This window comes from Pteropus medius, unplaced genomic scaffold (genome assembly GCF_902729225.1).
Source record: "Pteropus medius unplaced genomic scaffold, Ma_sr-lr_union100, whole genome shotgun sequence".
NCBI classification, from domain to species: Eukaryota; Metazoa; Chordata; class Mammalia; order Chiroptera; family Pteropodidae; genus Pteropus; species Pteropus medius.
The window spans coordinates 7,724,301-7,744,036 of NW_024340699.1; the positions used below are offsets into that span (position 1 = coordinate 7,724,301).

At 43.2% G+C, this 19,736-nt stretch overlaps 1 protein-coding gene across 1 annotated transcript in view; it reads left to right on the top strand.

Moving 5' to 3' along the window:
* The window catches only part of TENM2 (teneurin transmembrane protein 2), a 1,175,329-nt gene that overhangs the window by 982,092 nt on the left and 173,501 nt on the right, over positions 1–19,736 (top strand). Inside the window, exons 10-11 of the mRNA XM_039877364.1 lie at positions 6,268–6,390; positions 18,923–19,128. Coding sequence (XP_039733298.1) covers positions 6,268–6,390; positions 18,923–19,128 — 329 coding nt within the window. The remainder of the gene's footprint in view (positions 1–6,267; positions 6,391–18,922; positions 19,129–19,736) is intronic.

Sequence of the window (19,736 nt, forward strand, 5' to 3'; positions counted from 1 at the left end):
TCTTTGAGAAAGCAGCACCGTCCCCAACTGCGTCCCCAAAGGGTGATATGCACGGTGACCAAGGAAAAAGCCACCAAACAGTGATCATTAGTTAGTCAACCTATATGGAAGATGCCAAACAGATTTTTATTTTCTATTGACAATGGCAATTCCTTTCAGTTAAACAGCAAACTGGCTGCTGACCAGGACATTTTTGTGGAGGGCGAGTGACCGCTTACCAAGGGAAGTGTCTGTTCCTGAGTGAGCGCTAGCTGTATTTAGTAAGCGATTCTGTAACCCACCTGTGCTAGTTGGCCAGGGCTGGCTCTCTAGCAGTTCACCTGGAGAACTCGGTGGGCCCGTTGGCCTCCAGTGAGGACTCTGAGTGAGTCATCGCAGGAGAGCGTGGGCTTGGCATCTCTGACCCTGCAGTGACACGTGTCTAAATGCCAGATTTCCCACTCACTGGCTGTGTGATCTTGGACAAGACACCTAACCTCCATGAGCCTCAATATCCTTATCTAGAAAATGTAGATTAGATTACCACCTCACCAGGTGGGAATGGAAATAAACGAGCTGTCATCCTCGTGAGAGTCCTCCAGTGCTACCCCACCTCACCCAAGTCCAAGGCTAAGTCCCTGCAGGGTACCCACTCCCCATCACCCTGCGCTCCCTCCGACCTCCAATGCTCCTCCCCGGACATCAGCGTGAATTCCTCACTTCCTTCTGGTCTTGGCTCAGACCTTACCTATCACAGATGCCATCTCTGACCAGTCTACGTTTAAATGAAAGAAGTTTCGATTCTCCATCCCCCACGCCCCAGCATTCCCTAACCCTACACTCTGCTGTTCACTTATGTGTTTAGTTTCTATGTCTCCCACTAGAATGTAAGTTTCATGAGAGCAAGGAAGTTGTTTTGTAAACAGCATTATTCTTGGTGCCTAGGACACACCTAACACACAGTAGGTGCTCAATAAATATTTGCCAAATGGTACAAAAAAAAAAAAGAGGAAGAAATGATACCATTACTATAATTAGCACAATACCTGGCACATTGCCAAAATAAACGTTAATTGTCCCCATCATCATTGATTAGGCTCATTTGCACATCTTAATTCTCACTACTGCTTGCAAAAATGCCTCTGCAGATGGCCTGTGCAAGTTGAGGGTTAGAGTTTGTGCATTCGAGCCCTGATTATTCCACTGTGGTTCTCTTCTCTCGGCAATGGCACTTTTGGAATTGGCTACATTTCCCAGGGGAGCCCTGGCATTGTTGACTAAATCGGCTGATGTAAAAGCAGGGAGACCCAGCCCTGACCCATGCCATCTTCCTACCTGGTCTCTGAAGGAGCTTCGCCATATGGTCTAAGGTCCTCGCGACTCTGACCCAGCTGAGCCACAAGACCCAGCAGGCCCGGCCCCCTCCTCCCACTCCCTAAACTCCGCTTGCCTGAAGCCTTCCATGTTCAAAGGGAAAGCCCGATCTCTTCCTCGGGTTACATATCGACAGGCCTGATGTGTGAAGAGACCCCCTGCTCTTGGGGGCCTGCTCAGCAAACACAGAGCATCCGTGGCCCCCGTGCTTGCTCTCTTTGATAAGCAGGGGCTGAGCAGCTGGCTGGGACGCGTTGCTGACATATTGATTGACCCTCTTGTCAGGTTGATCCTCTGCCAGCCAACGAACATGGAAGGTTCTAAGTGGCACCCAGCAGGGCCCACACATACCCTAATTACTATTTTAGACAACCCCTATTCCAAGCTGCCACTTTTCCAGGCCTGCAACCTCCCAGCCTTGTGCTCGCTGGAGAATTCTGTTACCTGCCACCAATGCCTCTCCCTTTTGCTCGGGCTCCCTCTGAGTAGTTCTCTCAGAGCCCATCTGGCACGAAAACAGGCAACTTCAATAAGAAAAATATCCCCCTAACTCCAGGTGGGTCTGTTTCTTATTCTTGCTGAAATCTGGGATCTGCGTGTGGTCTGTCCATCTTGCCTTGGTTCACTTTTCAGCACTCGATGAAAGTTTTCTCCAATTAGCCAGAGAGAAACTTTTAGCTTTTGGCTGCCTACTGTGTTTTTAGTGGCTGATTTCCCAGCTGCCACCTGGATTACACAAGCTTCCACTTGGAGCCTTTCCCTGTTCCATCCTTGCTGACCCGTGGAGCCCCATTGTTCTGTCCGAGGGTCCCTCTGGAGCAGAGCCTGTCAAATCATGATAAATTGTGCATTTTGGCTGCCAGCGGGGGTGAGTAACGTTAAGGAGAGAGCCTCTCAAACTCATTTCACTTCTGACCCTAAGATGGTCTGAACGGGACCTTTTGGGATGAGATGCTGGGGCATTTGCAGGGAGTGGGAGACGGGACCACCCACTGCATCCAGGGTGGAAGTCATTGAGGCCACCGTTCGCCTAAAATCTTAAGATAAAGAAGCAATAACTCTGGCTACTCTGAGGCTTCTCAGCTTTCTCAATCTGATTCATAGAATGGGAAATACTATGACATAATGTTTAAAGCGCTATTTTTCATTGCCGTTTATAGCACCAAACGTAGTGAGTGACCTTAAATATGTCCTAACTCTTCCTGGCTGGATTTCAGAAAGGATCCTCACCCTGTAAATAATTAACTGCAAGGAATGCACAGAGATCTGTTGTGTAAAAATGGAGTTTCCCACCTTCCTTGTAAGTGAATGTATCGGTCAAGACAGTCTCAGGAATGCTGCTGTAACAAAGAACCCCAAGCTCTTAGTGGCTTACAACAGTGACACCTCTTCCTCGTTCTGTGTTCTGTCACTGGTCAGCCGTGCTCTGAGCCATGTTATCTTTACTCAAGACCCAGGCTGACTGTGTGGCAGAGGGAAAAAGGCGTGCACAGTTTGGGCCACCAGTCACAGAGCCACATCTGAATTCAACAAGATAAGAAAACTCAACCCCTTCGGGAAGGGGTTTTGAATTAGAAGATGGTCATTCGCCAACCATAGTGAGTTGCAAGAAAGAGACCAGGTTTGCTGAGATCCTATTGCAAACTAAAATTGGTAAACAGATCACTAACATATGAAGCAGTCGGCCACCTCCACAGTAATCCTCCTACGATTCCAAAATCCCGCTGTCATTAGGCTTCCCAGTCACCTCTCCCCTACCTGTAAAATGGGGATTATGATAGTACCTACCTCAAATGTAAGCCATGAGTCTTGCTAATGTCTTTAGAAAGTCTCGTACAGTGCTGGCCATAGACTGGGTTCAAAGGCCGGCAGCAGATATGGATATTACTAATAATTAAAATAGCTTTTCTTTGCAAACTCATCCATATCGTTGCCGGCACTATTTCACTTCATTCTTCACACCTCTGCATTATGTCTTTTTTTTATCTTTGAGAATATGATGTCCTACAGTCCAGCTTCTCGATCTGCCTCCATGTGTCATTACCTATTCTAATAAACATTTATGGAGTGCCTTCTATATTCAAGGCACTCTGCGAGATCTTCCAGGGTTACAGATGCTTAACCTCCCTCTGTCCCTAAGCAGCCATTATTCTACCTATAGAGGGAAACCTTTACAAAAGGTAAGGGGGAAGATTGACTGACTGATTTCTCAGCCCCAGCCATGGAGCAAATCAGTAGCAGAATAGGAAACGGAGTTCTCATTAGCCAGGAAACTCATTGACTTCACAGCTCCCCTGGGTCTTTATTCTAAGGACACTTCAGTCCATCCTCACAGGTCAGAAAGATAGTCTCATTTTTTTAATCAGAAAGAGAGAAGGAAGAGCTGATCAAGAAAGAAAATGCAAACAAAAGCCTATTTTCAGACTCTCCAAAAAACAAACAAAAAAAAACACAAGAGAAGGTGGTCATACCCCGGGATAATTCTCACTTATTTACTTAACGTTCAATTCAGCAACAGAAAATATGCCCAAACATGAGTCTCATTTGTGTCGTGTCGCCGCTGCTGGGAAGACTGAGCTTATGTTCCGCGGATTTGGCTTCTCCCCTTTTCCCATCTTCATCTCACTTTCTTATTTTTCTTTCCACTTCTGGGAGCTGTCTGAGAAGTTACTTATACGCTCTGACCCTAACCCTTCTCACCCGATCTGTAGTTTTCTTAATACGTTTTTTTTTTGTTGTTGTTGTGTTGTGTTGTGTTTTTTAATAAGGAGATGCTATGAAACCCAAAACAAAAAGGGAGAAGGTCAGGCATCTTTGAACACAGAGGGAACCCAGCTTCGTGAATGCTCTCTTTAGGTGCGGGAAGAGTAGGGTATGGTGTGCTTGCTATGTATGCTCCACAAACTGACGGTTGTGGTTCTGCATGGGATGGCGAGATTGAGTTCTATAAGCAGGGGGCCGTTTCGACAAGTTTTCATATTGATGGGGCACTGGGAAGGTTGTCATCGTCTCCTGATGGAGCCACCGCGTCCCTTCATAGAGGTGAAAAGCAAAGCTTTGTTGGGCTCAACCCCTGTGCTGCCTGTAACACCTGTCGGTGTCTGTCTTAAAACACAGAGACCCCCCCGGAAGAAACACATCTCCAGCTCAGCAGCAAGCCGGCTCAAGGCAAGCCCCGATAACCCAATTGTAATATATTTTTTAAAAAATCATTTTAAAATAGCTAATTCTTTGGCTCCCTTCACCTTGTAATTACAAATCAGAAGCTATCGTTATCTCGAAGCAACCACGATTAGTTCTCATTTCCTGACCTCTGTACAGTGAAAATATGTCATTATTTGAGACAGCAGAATCTGGTCTCTTCAAGTAAGTGACCTACATATAACAGATAAACTGTGGGGGAAAATTAGATGTTACCTTGACAGAAAGTGTACAGTAAATGTCACTTACTCTTATTAGTATTTATTATCTCGAAGAGTTGCAGTAGCGGGCTTTGTACTTCAGAGTAATGTATAGAAACAACAACGACACAGTTCTGAGTTAGGAAAGTGTGTAAAAAACAACAAAATAAAGCAGACATACACACAGGGACACCTTGCCACCTTAATCTGCAGCCATCAGTCTGAGCCGTATTGTTTGAGGATAGGTTTTTAACCTTAATAGAATGCAGCCTGACTTTAAGTGGTGGTAGGCATGCAGAATTAATTGCTGTGTGAACAATTTCCTAAGCATTGTTAATTGTGTTTCCTGTGGTTAATTGTTTCTCTCATCCCCGCATCGTACTCAGAACCTTTCCCTGTCAACAGCCTTTTCTCCCCTGTAGCGCTGGAAACATAGCAACAGCGTCAGCCTGTGTCCGGTTGAAATGCCAGACAGGCGTCATGCGATTATTGTTTGGATGGAAAATATGCAGGGAAATGAACTCCTTAGTTATTCACAAATGAAGCATTTCTTAGATGAGGGCTTGGAAAGAATGCAGATTGTCTGAGATCTGCCTTTCATTCCGTGCAAACCGCTCACCAAGAAGCGTCAAAGATAGGCGCGTGCTGAGTTTGCTAAAGTAATTGGGAAGCGGGGAGTTAGGACAGACAGAGGGACAGGGAGGACCAGAGGAGGTTTGTGTTTGGAGGTTTGAGGTGCACCTGCGGGTAGAGCAAGTGCTTTGCAGACAAGCTGGTGTCCTGAGCAAAGACGAGGAGGTGCCTCAGAGCTCAGGTCTCCTGAGCTGTGATGGTCTGGGGGGTAGGGGCGGGTAAGGGAGAAAGAGAGAGGAGGAATTGTGATATTCGCAGGACGGTACCCCATTCCGCTCACCCTTCCCAAGCTGTTTCCACAAGAAGTGAAAAGGAAAGTGTTCATAAGCTTAGAAAGGGCGTGGGCTTCACAGTGGGCCGGTGCAACCACAGCCGCCGGTGGCTGTGTTGGCGTTTCCGTACAGGTGTCGTCAGACCAGCCAGCCAGCCCCATCTGGGCAGCCTGGTCTTGAAACCGATTTACATTCCGAGGATTTTCGGGGAAACTGTCCTCATCAGGACCCCGGGACTAGCAGTCTGAGAACGACTGCCTCCAGGACGTGGGAAAGGCAGGATGCGATGGAGCACGTCCCCTCTACAGTGACCCCAAAGGGGCATTTCCCCTCACGGTGGCACCACTTGGAAGGCCTAGGCTACATTTCTTTCTCCCTACTCTGCCCACCGTGGGGGTCCTCTCCCCACTCCCCATCCCTGAGGCTGTGAACACCCAGGTCTGCCTGCTTTCTGCATATAGCTATTCCCTGCAGCCTGGGGCAGGCCACTTTTGAACCCACAGCTTCCTTAAAAGGCAGTTACTTGGAAAAGACACCTGGCCCACCCCCTTGACATTTGCATTGCTGAATTATCTATTCATATTTTCATTACTTTGTCTCTCCTGCAGCAATGCATCTGCTCGGACTCAATTGGCAACTCCAGCCGGCAGATGGACACACCTTTAACAATGGGATAAGGACCGGCTTACCAGGAAACGATGATGTGGCAACAATGCCATCTGGAGGCAAAGGTGAGGTTACAGCTGCTGCTTGCCCTCTTGAGGTCACAGGAAAATTCAGGGCTCTCGCCAGCTAGTTCAGGTTTTCCAATTCAAATCTTGGAAGGTATGCAAAAAGGAAAAGAAAGGGGAATAAAAAAAAAAAACAAAAACGTGTTGCCTTTCTGAGGTGCCCCCATTAAAAGCTGTTTGCTGTTCCTGTCTGTTAGCTGTGTTTGGCTGGAGTCACTCAGAGCTGGCGCGGTGCCTGCTCAGAGCAATGTGCATACCTATGCTATCTGCAGCGAGTGGCACAGTCTGGAGCTACTTGAAAGCATCCCAAGGCCTGGGCAGAAGCGGCAGCAACAGCAGCAGCTGGAGTGGCGGCAGCAGCAGCAGGAGCAAGTCCTTCCTAATCGAGAAAGCCCACGGCAGCAGGCAGCACGTGCCGCACTAGACGACAGTCTCTCCCGAGGAGAGATGCAGCCTCCCCAGGGAGGAAGCCCCACCTGGCACGGAAAGGAAGAGAAAGAGACTCAGCTTCAGGGGAGATAGAAATGAGTTTTGACAACCGGGGGACAAAGCTTCTCTTCTCAGAGTGGGTAAAGGGGACAATAGAAATGTTTGTTGAAGCAATCAGGCAACTGTATTCTTGCAGGGGCAAAAAAAAAAAGGTGCAAACAAAGTGCCGAGAACGAGGAGAGAAAACAGAACCTGGGACAATTAAAAGACGAGAGCAGCCAGTGACACAGGGTGGTGTGTTTAATTCAGGGTGGAAATCACACGTGAGAGCGATGATCTGGGAGGGTTTCCGCAAACACAGAATTTTCCACTCTGCCTCTTGGCACACATAGGCGGTTCACCCCCACGTGTCTCAAAATACCCCACAGGGATATTTCAAAGATGAGAAAGGAAATAACATTTATTAGGCACCTATTGTACATCAGGCTTTGTATTGTATAACTTCAGCAATTCTAAAGGAGAGGATATTATCTCAGAGAAGCTGAGGCCCAGGATGTTTTATAAACTTACCCCAAATCAAACAAGCAGGCAGGTAAAAATCAAGACTCAAATCTCTACCCGGTGCCCCTTTGGGCAAGCTCATTGGCGTTTTTCTTAGATCAGTCATTTTCCACAGAGAAGATTCCAGAATTCATCTTCCCTTAGAGGTGGACATTGGTCATCCCGAGATGCTAATGTTGCTGAAATTTTTCTCCCCAGCGCTGTCCCAGTGCTTCGCGTGTGACTCTTTTGTCTTTTTATCCAGTCTGTAATAATTGTTCATCTCATCTATCCTAATAATAACACTAAATTACCTTTAAGTAAGCATGAAAAAGTTTTATCTGAGGATGAAATTATATGCTTTCCATTATCAGGTAACTAAAACTACACCTAAAAATGAAAAGCATATTTTGTCTTAACTGACCATGTTCTGCCTTCACTGACCAAAAAGCCCCAAGCGAAATTTGTTGGCCTCGGATTTTAATCCACTCACTTTCAGCACTTGACACCATCTGCAACTTCGGTTTCCTTTATGACAGTGGTTCTCAGCCCGAGGCATTTTTGCCTGCCAGGGGATGTCTGAAGACTTTTTTGATTGTCACAATTAGAGTAGGTGCTACTGGCCTCTAGTAAATAGAGGCCAAGATTGAGGTAAACATTCTACAATACACAGGACAGCCCTAGGAAGAATTATCTCCTACAGCGAAGGACTGTCCTGCTCAAAATATCGACAGTGCTGCTCTTTGAGTAACCCTGCTTTAGGGGTCTCTGTTATATTTTACCCATAAATGTCCTTGAATCTACAAGTCTGTACCCTGCACTGTGAGAAGAATGCAGAATGCACTTTAAAAGTGAATATGCATATTCTATCTTCAGGCACAGGCATGTCCGTTATGTGTGCATACACTCTGAAATTATGTACAAACTCTTTTTACGTATAGTCCTTCATAAAAGGGGACTGCCGATAGGCATTAACTTCCATAAATTAAGGTCAGCCACTCCTCCCGTTTGTGAGTAAGCTTCATCCAGATCCCCTACCCCACTTTATCATCCCACACAGCACAAAGAGAACAAGTCCTAACTGAGAGCGTGGAGTCTCTAACAAATGAAGAAATACTTTCCGTGGTGTCTTGGGAAAGACCAGAATTTTCCCACTCAGATACAGCACACTTTTGAAAATGTTGTGTAAGTCATATAACATCACCAGTTCAGATATTTTCCCAGTGAGCTAGGAGGCAGACAGAATGGTTGCCAAAGTGTCATCCAATAAATTTTGTCAATAGGACTCTTATGAAAAAGGGTGAGAATTAAAAATTGCTTAAAGTCGAAGTAAAACTTGGAACACCTCGTTTCTGAGCACCAAAACAGTGCGCTCCTGATGACTGAAAGTATCAGTTCTCTTCTGTAACTTACTGTACAGTTTCATTTAAAACACTACTAGGAAGATTTTAGTCTTCTCATACTCCACTAACTCTTCTAGAGAAAGTGACCTTAGGTTTAAATTTCTTTAGCCAGTGACCTCCCTCTTGCCCGCTTCCCAATCTATACATTTAGATAACCTGAATCAATTCCAATTAACTAATTTTCTAGTGTTTCAAAGAGACAATCAAGAAATATTGGCAATAAGTTAATTAAATAACACCCCCTCCATTTTTTTTCTTTTTTTTTTTTTTTTTTTTTTTTTTTGGTGTGTTATACAATAATCCTTCACTTTGATAATGTTTTAATCAAGATACACCACACATTGCCAGGGAGGGTAATCTTATGAAGCAATTACTGGTAAGTATCCAGCAGAACCAAATTAAAATATAAGCAAAACACAGACACGTGAGTCCCATCTAAGATGGCACGTCAATAGAGATTTCATTACCTGCTCCTTAGAGCATTTATATTTCTCAGGTTTGGAAAGAAAGCTAATAGGCAGGGCAGCCTACACTTTCCGAGACGTTAGTGGAAACTAAGCCCTTGATTAATTAGTTAGGAGACTATGTTCTTTGGCCTTTTTCTTCCCTTTCCCATTTGTTGTTGCTCATGGTTTATTTTTTTCCTTCACTCTCTCTTTCAATTAAACCTTAACGTGGTTGGTGGTTGGGTTTCACATCAAGAAAAGGGAGTCCACAGACTGCCAGAATCACTCACCATCTCGCGTGTATTTCTATGTTAAAAGGAATGAACTCATACATCTTCATTACACGAGCACGCAGCACTCTTTCTATAGATCTGGGATTAGATAAGCCTTGAGAACAAAGATTCAATACAGTGTTCTGACCTGGTCAGATAACATAAGAGAATCTAGTTTGATTGGCTAGGCCCAGAGGCAAAAAAAAATACGGGAACTTTTAAAGGGCACATTGTGTGTAGCCAATTTGCTCACTGATCTCAAGAAAGAATAAGCTCCCAAGTGGAATTTCATGGATCGTTCTCAAAGCCTGTCACTCATTTTAAATTCAAGGCATCCTTTATATCAGGGGTCAGCAAACTACATACCGTGGACCAAGTCTAGCCAGCTGATTGTTTTTGCAAATAAAGTTTTATTGGAGCACAGCCATGTTCATTTGTTGCCTGTGGCTGCTTTGGCACCACAACAAAGCAGGTGGGTAGTTGCAACAGAGACTAGATGGCCCACGAAGCCGAAAATGTTTACTCTCTGGCCTTTTACAGAAAAAGTTTGCTGACAGCTCCGTATCATTCACAAGCCCATTTCTACCTTCCTTGGCCTTTCCTGTAATTACACAAATTATAAGAGTCTAGGGAGAAGAGATCAAACTTCCAACAGATCAGTTCTTTCTTCTTGACCAAGAGTTAGGTATAATACATTCTTTTTAACTTTGCACTGACAGGTCCTCTAAAATAATAGGACTCTGGGGTTGGTCCAGCTGCAAACAACAAACAACAGCTCCATCCCTTTGCAGCTGTGTGACCTTAAGCAGGTCACGTGTCCTCCCTCAGCCTCCGATTCCTCATCAGTACAATGGTACCCCCTCATCAGCCCGCCGTCCAGCATAAATGAGACAACTCTTGTAAAACACAGTGTGCGGTATCAGGTACTTAATAAGACATGCCTGAATATGAGTTCTCACTGACATCAACATGACATCTCAGCTGTAACAAGCCTCTGTGGGCTGGCACTTCTTAGGAGGTTCTGTATTTTCCAAAGGCAAAGGCTGCTTTCAGTATGTCAAGATGGACAATCGTGTGCTGCTTCATCTTTTTTTTTTTTTTTTTTTTTTACCTTCTAAGAATGAGAACAAACCCGAATAAAGTCTTCCCGAGCATGTGCTTTGTGAGGTCAGTGGGAAGCAGGACTTCCCATTCGAAAGGGCCGATGTGAAAATGAGCTGGCCTGCTCACGACGGCTCTGTTTGTCTCGCTGCAGCGTGAGTTCCATCGCTGCCAGCCTGTTTTAAGCCCCACCATTCTCGGTTTATAACTCAGCTGTAAACATTTATTTGTGCCTGGAGCACATTTCTTTCCTACCATTTGAAAAAAAAAAAAAAAATCAGGATTTCCAGATGGTATGCAAGTTGGAAAAAAATGGCAAAGACTGTTATTCTGTTTAGAAACATGTTTTTCTACACTTGCCCTTTCAGCAAAAACTTCATTATGATTTTCACTAGTTGGCTTAGTGCACGGTACCAGGAGCCAGATTAGTAGGGAGGTTGGTGATTCTTCCTCTGGCTCTTGTCAGCCTCTCAAGGAACACAGCCCAGGGTTTCGAAATGATCACCTCCCTACATAAGGCTTTTCCAAAGTCAGTGAAGTTCCCGGAAAGGCAAGGGGTCATTATTTGAGCCAGTCATTACGATGCTGCATGTCTACTGACAAATATACCAATCACCTACGTAGTGACATAGCAACTCCCCTCATTTTGGAGGCCATGTTGTTGCACCGTTGTTACAGATGGATCCCACTGAAATGCCTTGCGTCGGTGGATTTTAGCATCTGGTTGTCACCCGCATCTGGTTGTCAACCCTGCTCTAGGCTGCACAGGTTCCATTGTGCACGGCACGGTCATGGTTTGACATGAAGCCAATATCCCCACCCCACCCCACTGCATTTGCCCTTGCTTGCCTTGCCTCTTCTGCCTTTCAGAGTTGCTTTGCACACCCGGAGATTGGTCTCTGCTCTCTGCATGAATGCACACCTTTCTGTATCTTTTGTACTTAGCCCAGGATCCAGAATACAGTCAGCGTAGTAGATAGGTGAGTTTCAGTATTGCTCAGACCTGGCTTTCAGTCCCAGCTCTACCACTTAAGAGGTGTGTGACCTTAAGCAAGTCACTTTACTTCCGTGGTCTTCTCATCTGTAAAACAGGAAAAATCGTGAAGATATTAGGATATTACGTGGCAAGTAGTAAGCACCTAATAAATTTTAGCTGCTACGATACTAATAAACCGAACTATAAATTAATGCAGAAGCAAGCCACCTAAACAGTCAGTTGTATAAATATCTGTTAACACTCTTCATGACAAAGGGTTGACCATTTTTATCTGAGGCGACAAATCGAGGTTTTAAAAGATGAAAGGCTACATACTTTTATAAAATCCTTCAGTGCTTGTGGTCCCAGGCACGGAAGGATTTTATAAAAACTATTATTGCTGCGTGATGCTGTGGACACCATCACAGGAGCAGTGGCACTCAAGATGGAAATCTCTTCCTGAAGAATAGCCAGCCAGCCGCAGGGTGAAGGCTGACAGGCTGCTGAAGGCTCAGGAGAGCTGTAGTGTAAGGCAGTGAATCTAATGTCCTTTGGAGAATCTTTCTGCCCCTCTCTCGGTTAAACAGAACCCTCAGATGCTTGTCCTGATTCCCAAATAAATGGAAACGAGGTGTAATGACTGAAGCAATATTCTGAATTCGACTTTATTTGCAGTAGATAAAAATATGTGAGGCAGAATAATCTGCAAGGCAGATTTATGCCAAGGTGCCTCCGGAGTTCAGTTAAGTTTAGCAAGTATTAATATGAGGCTTCATTTCCCTGCTATGACTGAGTCCATTCCCTTTATCACTTGTTTGGGGAATAGTCTCGCTGTTTCCATAAATGAATTATGGCAACGTTTTCTGAGATGATTAGCTCCTAATGTGGCTATGGAAGGCTGTCAATTTGCTTGACATCAGTCTTATTTAACTGGTTGGAATTTTAGGTACATGTTTCTGAAATAGGCAATAGCTTCACATTTCCATGAGCAATCTTCCGTGCTCTGTAGAGGTGGGCTATCCTGTAAAATTGATCATTAGAGTGTTGCTTCTAAAATCCCAGAAATCTCATCTTTGAGCGGGAGATGAACCAGCCAGAACCATCATGTGTTAAGTAAGCATCTGCTTCTGAGGGCAAAATGATCAACATCTTCACTTGTCACTTTGAGCTCATAGACAGAAAGGCGAGTTTCACAGGGAAGCTGCAGCTCTGGGAAACGTGGGCTGGACTCGATCCTGCTTGCCAGGACACCATGCTCGGTCATCAACTACAACCCCAGGATGGTGGCCAGACTTTCAGAGAATGGCTGCTTGCTTCCTCTTTTCCTGACGCTGCCAATCCAAGCCTAAATGGAGTCCATGGGACCCTGGGCTGCAGGCTGCTGAGATAAGGGAGGATGCGATTATAACATACACCTCAACTTTGATGGCAACCATAGATTACCTAGTACATAGTAGATGCTCGATAAATATTTGTTGCATGAACGTATGAATGAATGACTCACCCAACATTGCTTTGGACATTATAAATCATTATTAAATAAATAAAGTCTGGCTGCATTTTGCTGACACAGGTTACGTAGAGGTCTCTACCTGAGAAGCAGATAAAGTACACATCAATACTTGTAATTTGGAGTAAATGAACTTGTGACTTTGTTTTCTCTGGCTATAGCACCTTAATTCATGTGACGGGTCCCTCCTTCTCTGCAGACGTATTGACCGCTCATTGTATATTGATTTTAGCTGCTCTGGAAAATGAGAGCCTATTTCATGAAGCTCCACCCTATCCCTTAGGCCACCGTAGCGAATTGTGCCTACCGAAGGCAGCCTACCTATATTTTAAATTACACCATCATAAATTTGTCCTCCAAATCTGGGATAATCACAGCTATGTTAGGTAGCACAACAACGGAATAGAAAGCTATAGAAGTGCTTCCAAGTCAGGTATTACGTAGGTTACTCTGATTAATCCTCAGAAGAACCCCATCGTACAGATGAGCGGGCAAACTCAAAGAGGGGGAGCAACGAGCCCAAAGGCACACAGCTAGTAGTTGTTAGAGCTGAGATTCCAACCCAGGGTTGACCAGCACAGCTGTGCAACATTGCCTTCTGAGATTTCAAAACTTCTCAGTATGAGGATACCTACCCTGGAGGTACAGATAGAAACCTCAATTACTTTATTTCCTTGCTACCTGTCTCTCAGTGGCAGCCTGTTAGGGACTGGCTACGTATGTGGTCCTAAAACAGCTGCCGGGGCTCGGAGGGGCCCAGGGTCAGGTCAGGTTGCCTGACGCTGCTGTCCTCTTTGACCTGCGAGAGCAGCACAGCCCTTCACTCCTGGACGCCAGCCCAGGGACTTGACCTCCAGGGACGAAGTCCCTAAGGTGGTTCCCAGCACTGCCCGCAGCAATTGGCAAAAGTCATCTTTTCTTCTTAGCTCTTTGAGTCAGTATTTACAAAAAAGGTTTGTTTTTTTTTTTAATTTTCATTCTTTTTAAAATTACAGAAGTTATATGCAATTATTTTAAATTTTTTTAAAGTATATAGGAAAATCTTTGTTTTCTTTTGCTACAAAGAATATGAGTGTAACAATCAGAAAATTTTAATAAGATCTGTAAATTAGAGCATTGTATCAATGTTAATTTTCTGTTTTTGATAATTATACAGTGGTTCCGAAAACAGAATGTCCTTGCTTTTAGGAAAAAAACACATAGAAGTATTTAGAGGTAACGGAGCAGCACCCTGTTTGTAACTTATTCTCAATGTTTCAGAAAAAAATATATACCTATGTATTTATATATGAGGGAGAACATGAAGCAAATGGATATAATGGTTATGGAATCTGGATGAAGGATATGCAGAAATTCTTTGGACCATTTTTTAAATTTTTTCTATAAATCTGAAATTCTTTCAAAATGATATATGAAATTGAAATATATATATGGAAAGTGAAACACCTCTTTGCAAAAGCATAATGCAATTGCACATCTGGAGAATTTGGTTTGAAAGCAGTTACTAGTTTTAACACTAACAATAACATGTTAAATGAATCGAGTTTTATTTTTAAAGTGTAAGTACCTCCTGCCACACCACACACACACACACACACACACACACACACACACACCTCTTTGTAGCATATACCCGGAGGTGACCCTCCTGACTCACTCTGTAGACCTCAGTAGATCTCAAAGGTCCAAACCACTGTTATGTAGGTAAGGACACTGAAACCTTTGAAGTTAAACCAGCCAGCTGCTTAGTGGCAAGGATGGGAGTTCAACCAAATAGTCCACTTACACACCTGCTCCTTCCACAAAAGTTTCAAGATCATTAAGTATCAGGATTAACCCTTGACTTTCAGTTGTTACTTTAAGAACCATTTTACTAAACTCCAACTCCCTTGGTTTGTTTGTGTATAAGCTTTTACACAAAAGATAAATTAAAAGTTTTACTTGTGAATTTTCAACAGGATCCGCGAGGAACTTTATTTTAAATAATAAATATCCCCATAGAGTTTTCAAAAGTTAATTTTATTAAAAAAAAAAAAGTCAGCTTCCGTGCAACTTTGCAAAGTGAATCTTCCTTAAGGTTCTCATTTTACCCGGTAATTACAGGGGCTGTGTTAAAATACACTCTCAGATGGGCAGGTAAAACTCGATTCAGTTCAACAAGCATTTGTGGAGTGCTCATGGTTGCCAGGTGCAAACCACAGAGAACCCAGAGCTGAATTCGCAGCTCTGCCTGACCTCAGGGAGCACGGTGTCTACTGAGAGAGACATAGGAAGACAGGCAAAATCAATTACAGTACCTGACAACAGGTGCCACTGTAGTTAAGTGTAACCGTTATGGAACTCAGAGAAAGAACCTATTTTTCTGGTTGGGGGTGAGGAGCATAAAGAAAAAGAGAGCTTCAGTGTGAGGGTGCAGTTGACCTGGACCTTAATTTCATTGTTACTCACTACAGCAGGTTTATCAATTAAGCAAGCTAATCAATAAAGTAACCATATTGGCTTCCAGAAGGTCCCATCAAAAATCAGTGCTGGGAACAGATGCTGATTCCCAAATTTAAGCTTATTCCATAGTTAAGACTATTCCAGAATAATTATTCTATCTTCTTTCTCTTGATAGGTAGGTAGATAGGTAGATAAGTAGATAGATAGATGATGATAGATAGATAGATAGATAGATAGATTTTAGATGATCGATACAAATATGTATACATATATACGCATATACATACATATATATCACATATACACACATTGTTTTTCTTTTAGAAAATCCTTTATCTGGAAAGAAAGCCAAATGCTTTCCCATGTAGTTTCATTCTTTAATTCAATGTAACTAGCTGGCATTTATTTTACTATTATTATGTGCTAGGCACTGTACAAAGCCCTTCTTTGTGTATTTCCATTTGTTACTCCTACCCTATGAGATACCTACTATTATTATTATTCCCATTTTATTTAAAAAAAAAAAAAGAATGGAGGCCCAGAGAGGTTAAGCAAATTGCTGGAGGTCACACTGCACAGAAGAACCAGAGCCAGGGCGTGAACCCAGTGCTGTCTGGCTGCAGAGCCTGTATTTCATCAGCCAGGGGCACTGCCTCTCTGGTGGATGAAACAGGAAGGAGAGAAACATCTGGAATCTTAGGGGGAGATGCGACAATGGACAAGGCAGTTCGAACTCACTGGTGGTAGCAGCTAATTTACTGAAGTCGGGGTCCTGAAGTTGGGGTCTAGTGAAAGAAGGAGGATCCCACTGCTATAAGAAGTAAACTCCTGCAGCTCCTTGTCCGAATTTCTGCAGAGCCAGCGCAGTCCGGAGGCCAGCTCCCTCGCGCAGCTCCGGCTTCCTCATTTGGCTTGACATTATCAAAATCCATTTAGGTTTCAACAGTAGATTAGCGGGCTTGTGGGTGCTGCTTTCCTGCTTCTTTTTCATATCCCGTCATTAACCCAGCAACCCTGAAAGCCCAGCGGACATGAAGGAAAGCCCATCTTCATAAGTTTAAAGATGAATAATTTCTTTAAAAATTTTTTTTTAATGCATTTTTTTTAACTTGTTGCCACATTATGATTCCTGGGGCTACTTTTGGTCACTATCAGAGGCCCCTTATCTATTCTTCCCCAGGGGTCTTTTTTACTACCTTTCTTTCTTACTGGGTTCTTTTTATTATATCCCTTCTCACAAAAGGCCCTGATTTGGGGGCAGGATGGAGTCTGTCAAAAGCAGCATATTTAAGTACAAATTCGTTTCCAATTTATAGTAGTCGGAGCTTCTGATCAACTGGTGATAATAAGTATTTTCCCCTGGGCTTGTCATTGTTTCAGCAAAATAAGCAACACTGAATTTAGGCTTAGAGCCTTATAGATTAATAATAATGATAATAATAACTAATTTTTATTTAGTATTTCTTTTGTGCCAAAAATTATTCTGAAAGCTTTTCACGGATTAACTCATTAAATCTTTATAACAACCCGATGAAATAAATGATAATAGTGTCCCAACTATAAATGAACTGAGGCTCAGAGAGTTGATAAACTTAGTAGCTAGGATTTGAACCGAGGCAGTTTCAGCCCAGAAAGAGTCTCTGCTCTCATATACTAGTCGGTATTTCTTCCCTTTATAGGGAAGTGGTCCACGACCATTAGCCAACATAAAAATGTTTGCTGAACAAACCATCAAGTCCCCATCCAAAGATCTGAGCCACTCAGGACTTATTAGTTGTTTTTTTTCTTCTTAACGGTGTTATGTGAAGGAAGCTTCCAAACTTCCCTGAAGAGTTTGTTCCCTAGTTTTATTATTCTAGAGGTCAAGAGTTTCTTCTTAAGATCCAAACCAGTGCTCCTCCTACTTTATTTTAAGCCCCCGTTGACTTTTTATTGATCCACTATTGAACTACACACAAATGAATCATCACTTCTCTTCTTAAAGAAAAAAAGAAAAAAAAATAATAACTTCAGACCCTCAAGTCACTCTGTGATTTTCTCTCATAATTTAGACACAGAAAACCTCCAGAGATCCAAAAACGTTACCTCTTCATTTTACAGATGGAGACACTGTCTCCAAGGTCATCTATGAGTCTTGTCTGGGCAGGGTGGCTAGATAGAAAGTGAGCTGTGTCTCTTAAGTCAGAACTTCACTGACCCTCACACCAGTCTTCAGCAATCTTATGACCTCTCCGACCACCCAAACCTTTTGCAATGTGCAGTGGCCAAATATAGATAAAATTTTCCGAAGAATCCATCTCCAAATGCAGAGGGGAACGTATTTCCAAGCCTTTCCCCACTGGGCCGAAGAAGTTTTCAGATTCATAAGGCCATCAGAGTGATCAACTGAAAAATGAAGACCCTCAAAACAAAAATGTCTTTCCGTATCTGGTTTCAAATAACTTAGACGTTCTCAAGAAGATGGGAGGTGGATTTTTTTTTTTAAATTAAGAATCCTTTTGAAGGAATCACAAATGGTTCCAAGAAGGCTTTATTCCCATTTTACGGATGAGGGAAACGAGACTCTGAGAGATTGATTAACTTGGTTTTCTTGGGTAGCCACCAGTAACTCCCAGCTTTTCCTTAATTCTGTGATCACAAAGGAAGCCAGCTGCCCTTGGAAGGGTACAAGGCACTGGTGGTTTATTGTTACTCAAAACTCCTCTTTCAAAATAGATATTCTGGAATGGCTGTTGTTAAAGTTTTGAAGGATGCTGACTGTGGGCAACTGATATTTGCCATATAAGCCATTTTAAATAGTGCTTTGCAGAGACACTTCGCTGTCACCGTGGTTTCCACATGGCTCTTAGCTCCCTCCCTCCTGCTCAAGGAAGGGGTCACTCCCAGCATTAGTCACCCTGAGATCAAGTCCCGTTTTCTATTGTACTTTATTTACTTTGGACCAATTTTCGTTTACTGTTGCTTCTTTTTTAGTTTATGAAAATGTCAGAGTATATTGGACTTGTTTGCGAATGGAAAGAATAATTAAAGGCTTCAAGAATTCGATGTGGTGCCAAATTAATATCACTCTCCCCTCCCCTGATGATACTTTTTACATCTCAGTCACATTAGGGGTTGTCAAAAGCTTTACATGTACTTAGCAGACTCCAGCTCTTATTATATGTGATCAGTAAAGAGCAGCCTCAGAAGTTTTAGAAATCATTATACCAACATTTCAGATGCCCTGGGGTAGGAGTTTATAGCTTTGTGATTTAATATGTAAATGTTTTAAGCTGTGACTTAAAGAGAAAGTTGCCATGAGTTTAATCTTAATACTTTTTTTTTTTTAAATCCTGGAATATCATTAAACAGAAATATAGAGCCAACTAATGTAGACAAATGTCACCGACTTGATCTCTATTCTTGTCTTCCAGTGCCCTGGTCATTGAAAAACAGCAGCATAGACAGTGGCGAAGCAGAAGTTGGGCGGCGGGTGACCCAGGAGGTCCCACCAGGCGTGTTTTGGAGATCCCAGATTCATATCAGTCAGCCCCAGTTCTTAAAGTTCAACATCTCCCTTGGGAAGGACGCTCTCTTTGGTGTTTACATAAGAAGAGGACTTCCGCCGTCACATGCCCAGGTAGGACCATGCTTGATATGACCACGAGTTAGGAGGTCTAGAATTAAAGGACGGAGAATAATAAGTGTGGGCAGAGGTTGGAGAAGTTGGTACATTGGTAAATTGGTTTATTGCCGGTGAGCACGTCAGATGGTGCAGCCTCTGTAGAAAAGAATTTGACAGTTCTTCAAAAAGTTAAAACACAGAATTATTATACGACCCAGCAATTTAACTTCTCGGTATATACCCACAGAGAACTGAAAACGTTATTTCTCATAAAAACGTGCACGCAGATGTTATAAAGCATTATTCATAATAGCCAAAAAGTGTAAACAACCCGAATATCCATGAACTGATGAATGGATAAACAAAACATGATATAGCCATACAGCGAAATATTATTCAAACATAAAAAGTAATGAAGTATTGTTATATGCTACAACGTGGCTGAATCTTGAAAGTATTATGCTAAGTGAGAGAAGCTGGATATGCAAGGCCACATATGATGTGGTTCCATTTACGTTGCCCACAATAGGCCGATCCATAGAGGCAGAAAGATTAGTGATTGCCAGGGGCAGAAAGGAAGGAATTAGGACTGACTGCTGGTAGGTATGGGTTTTTTGGGGGGG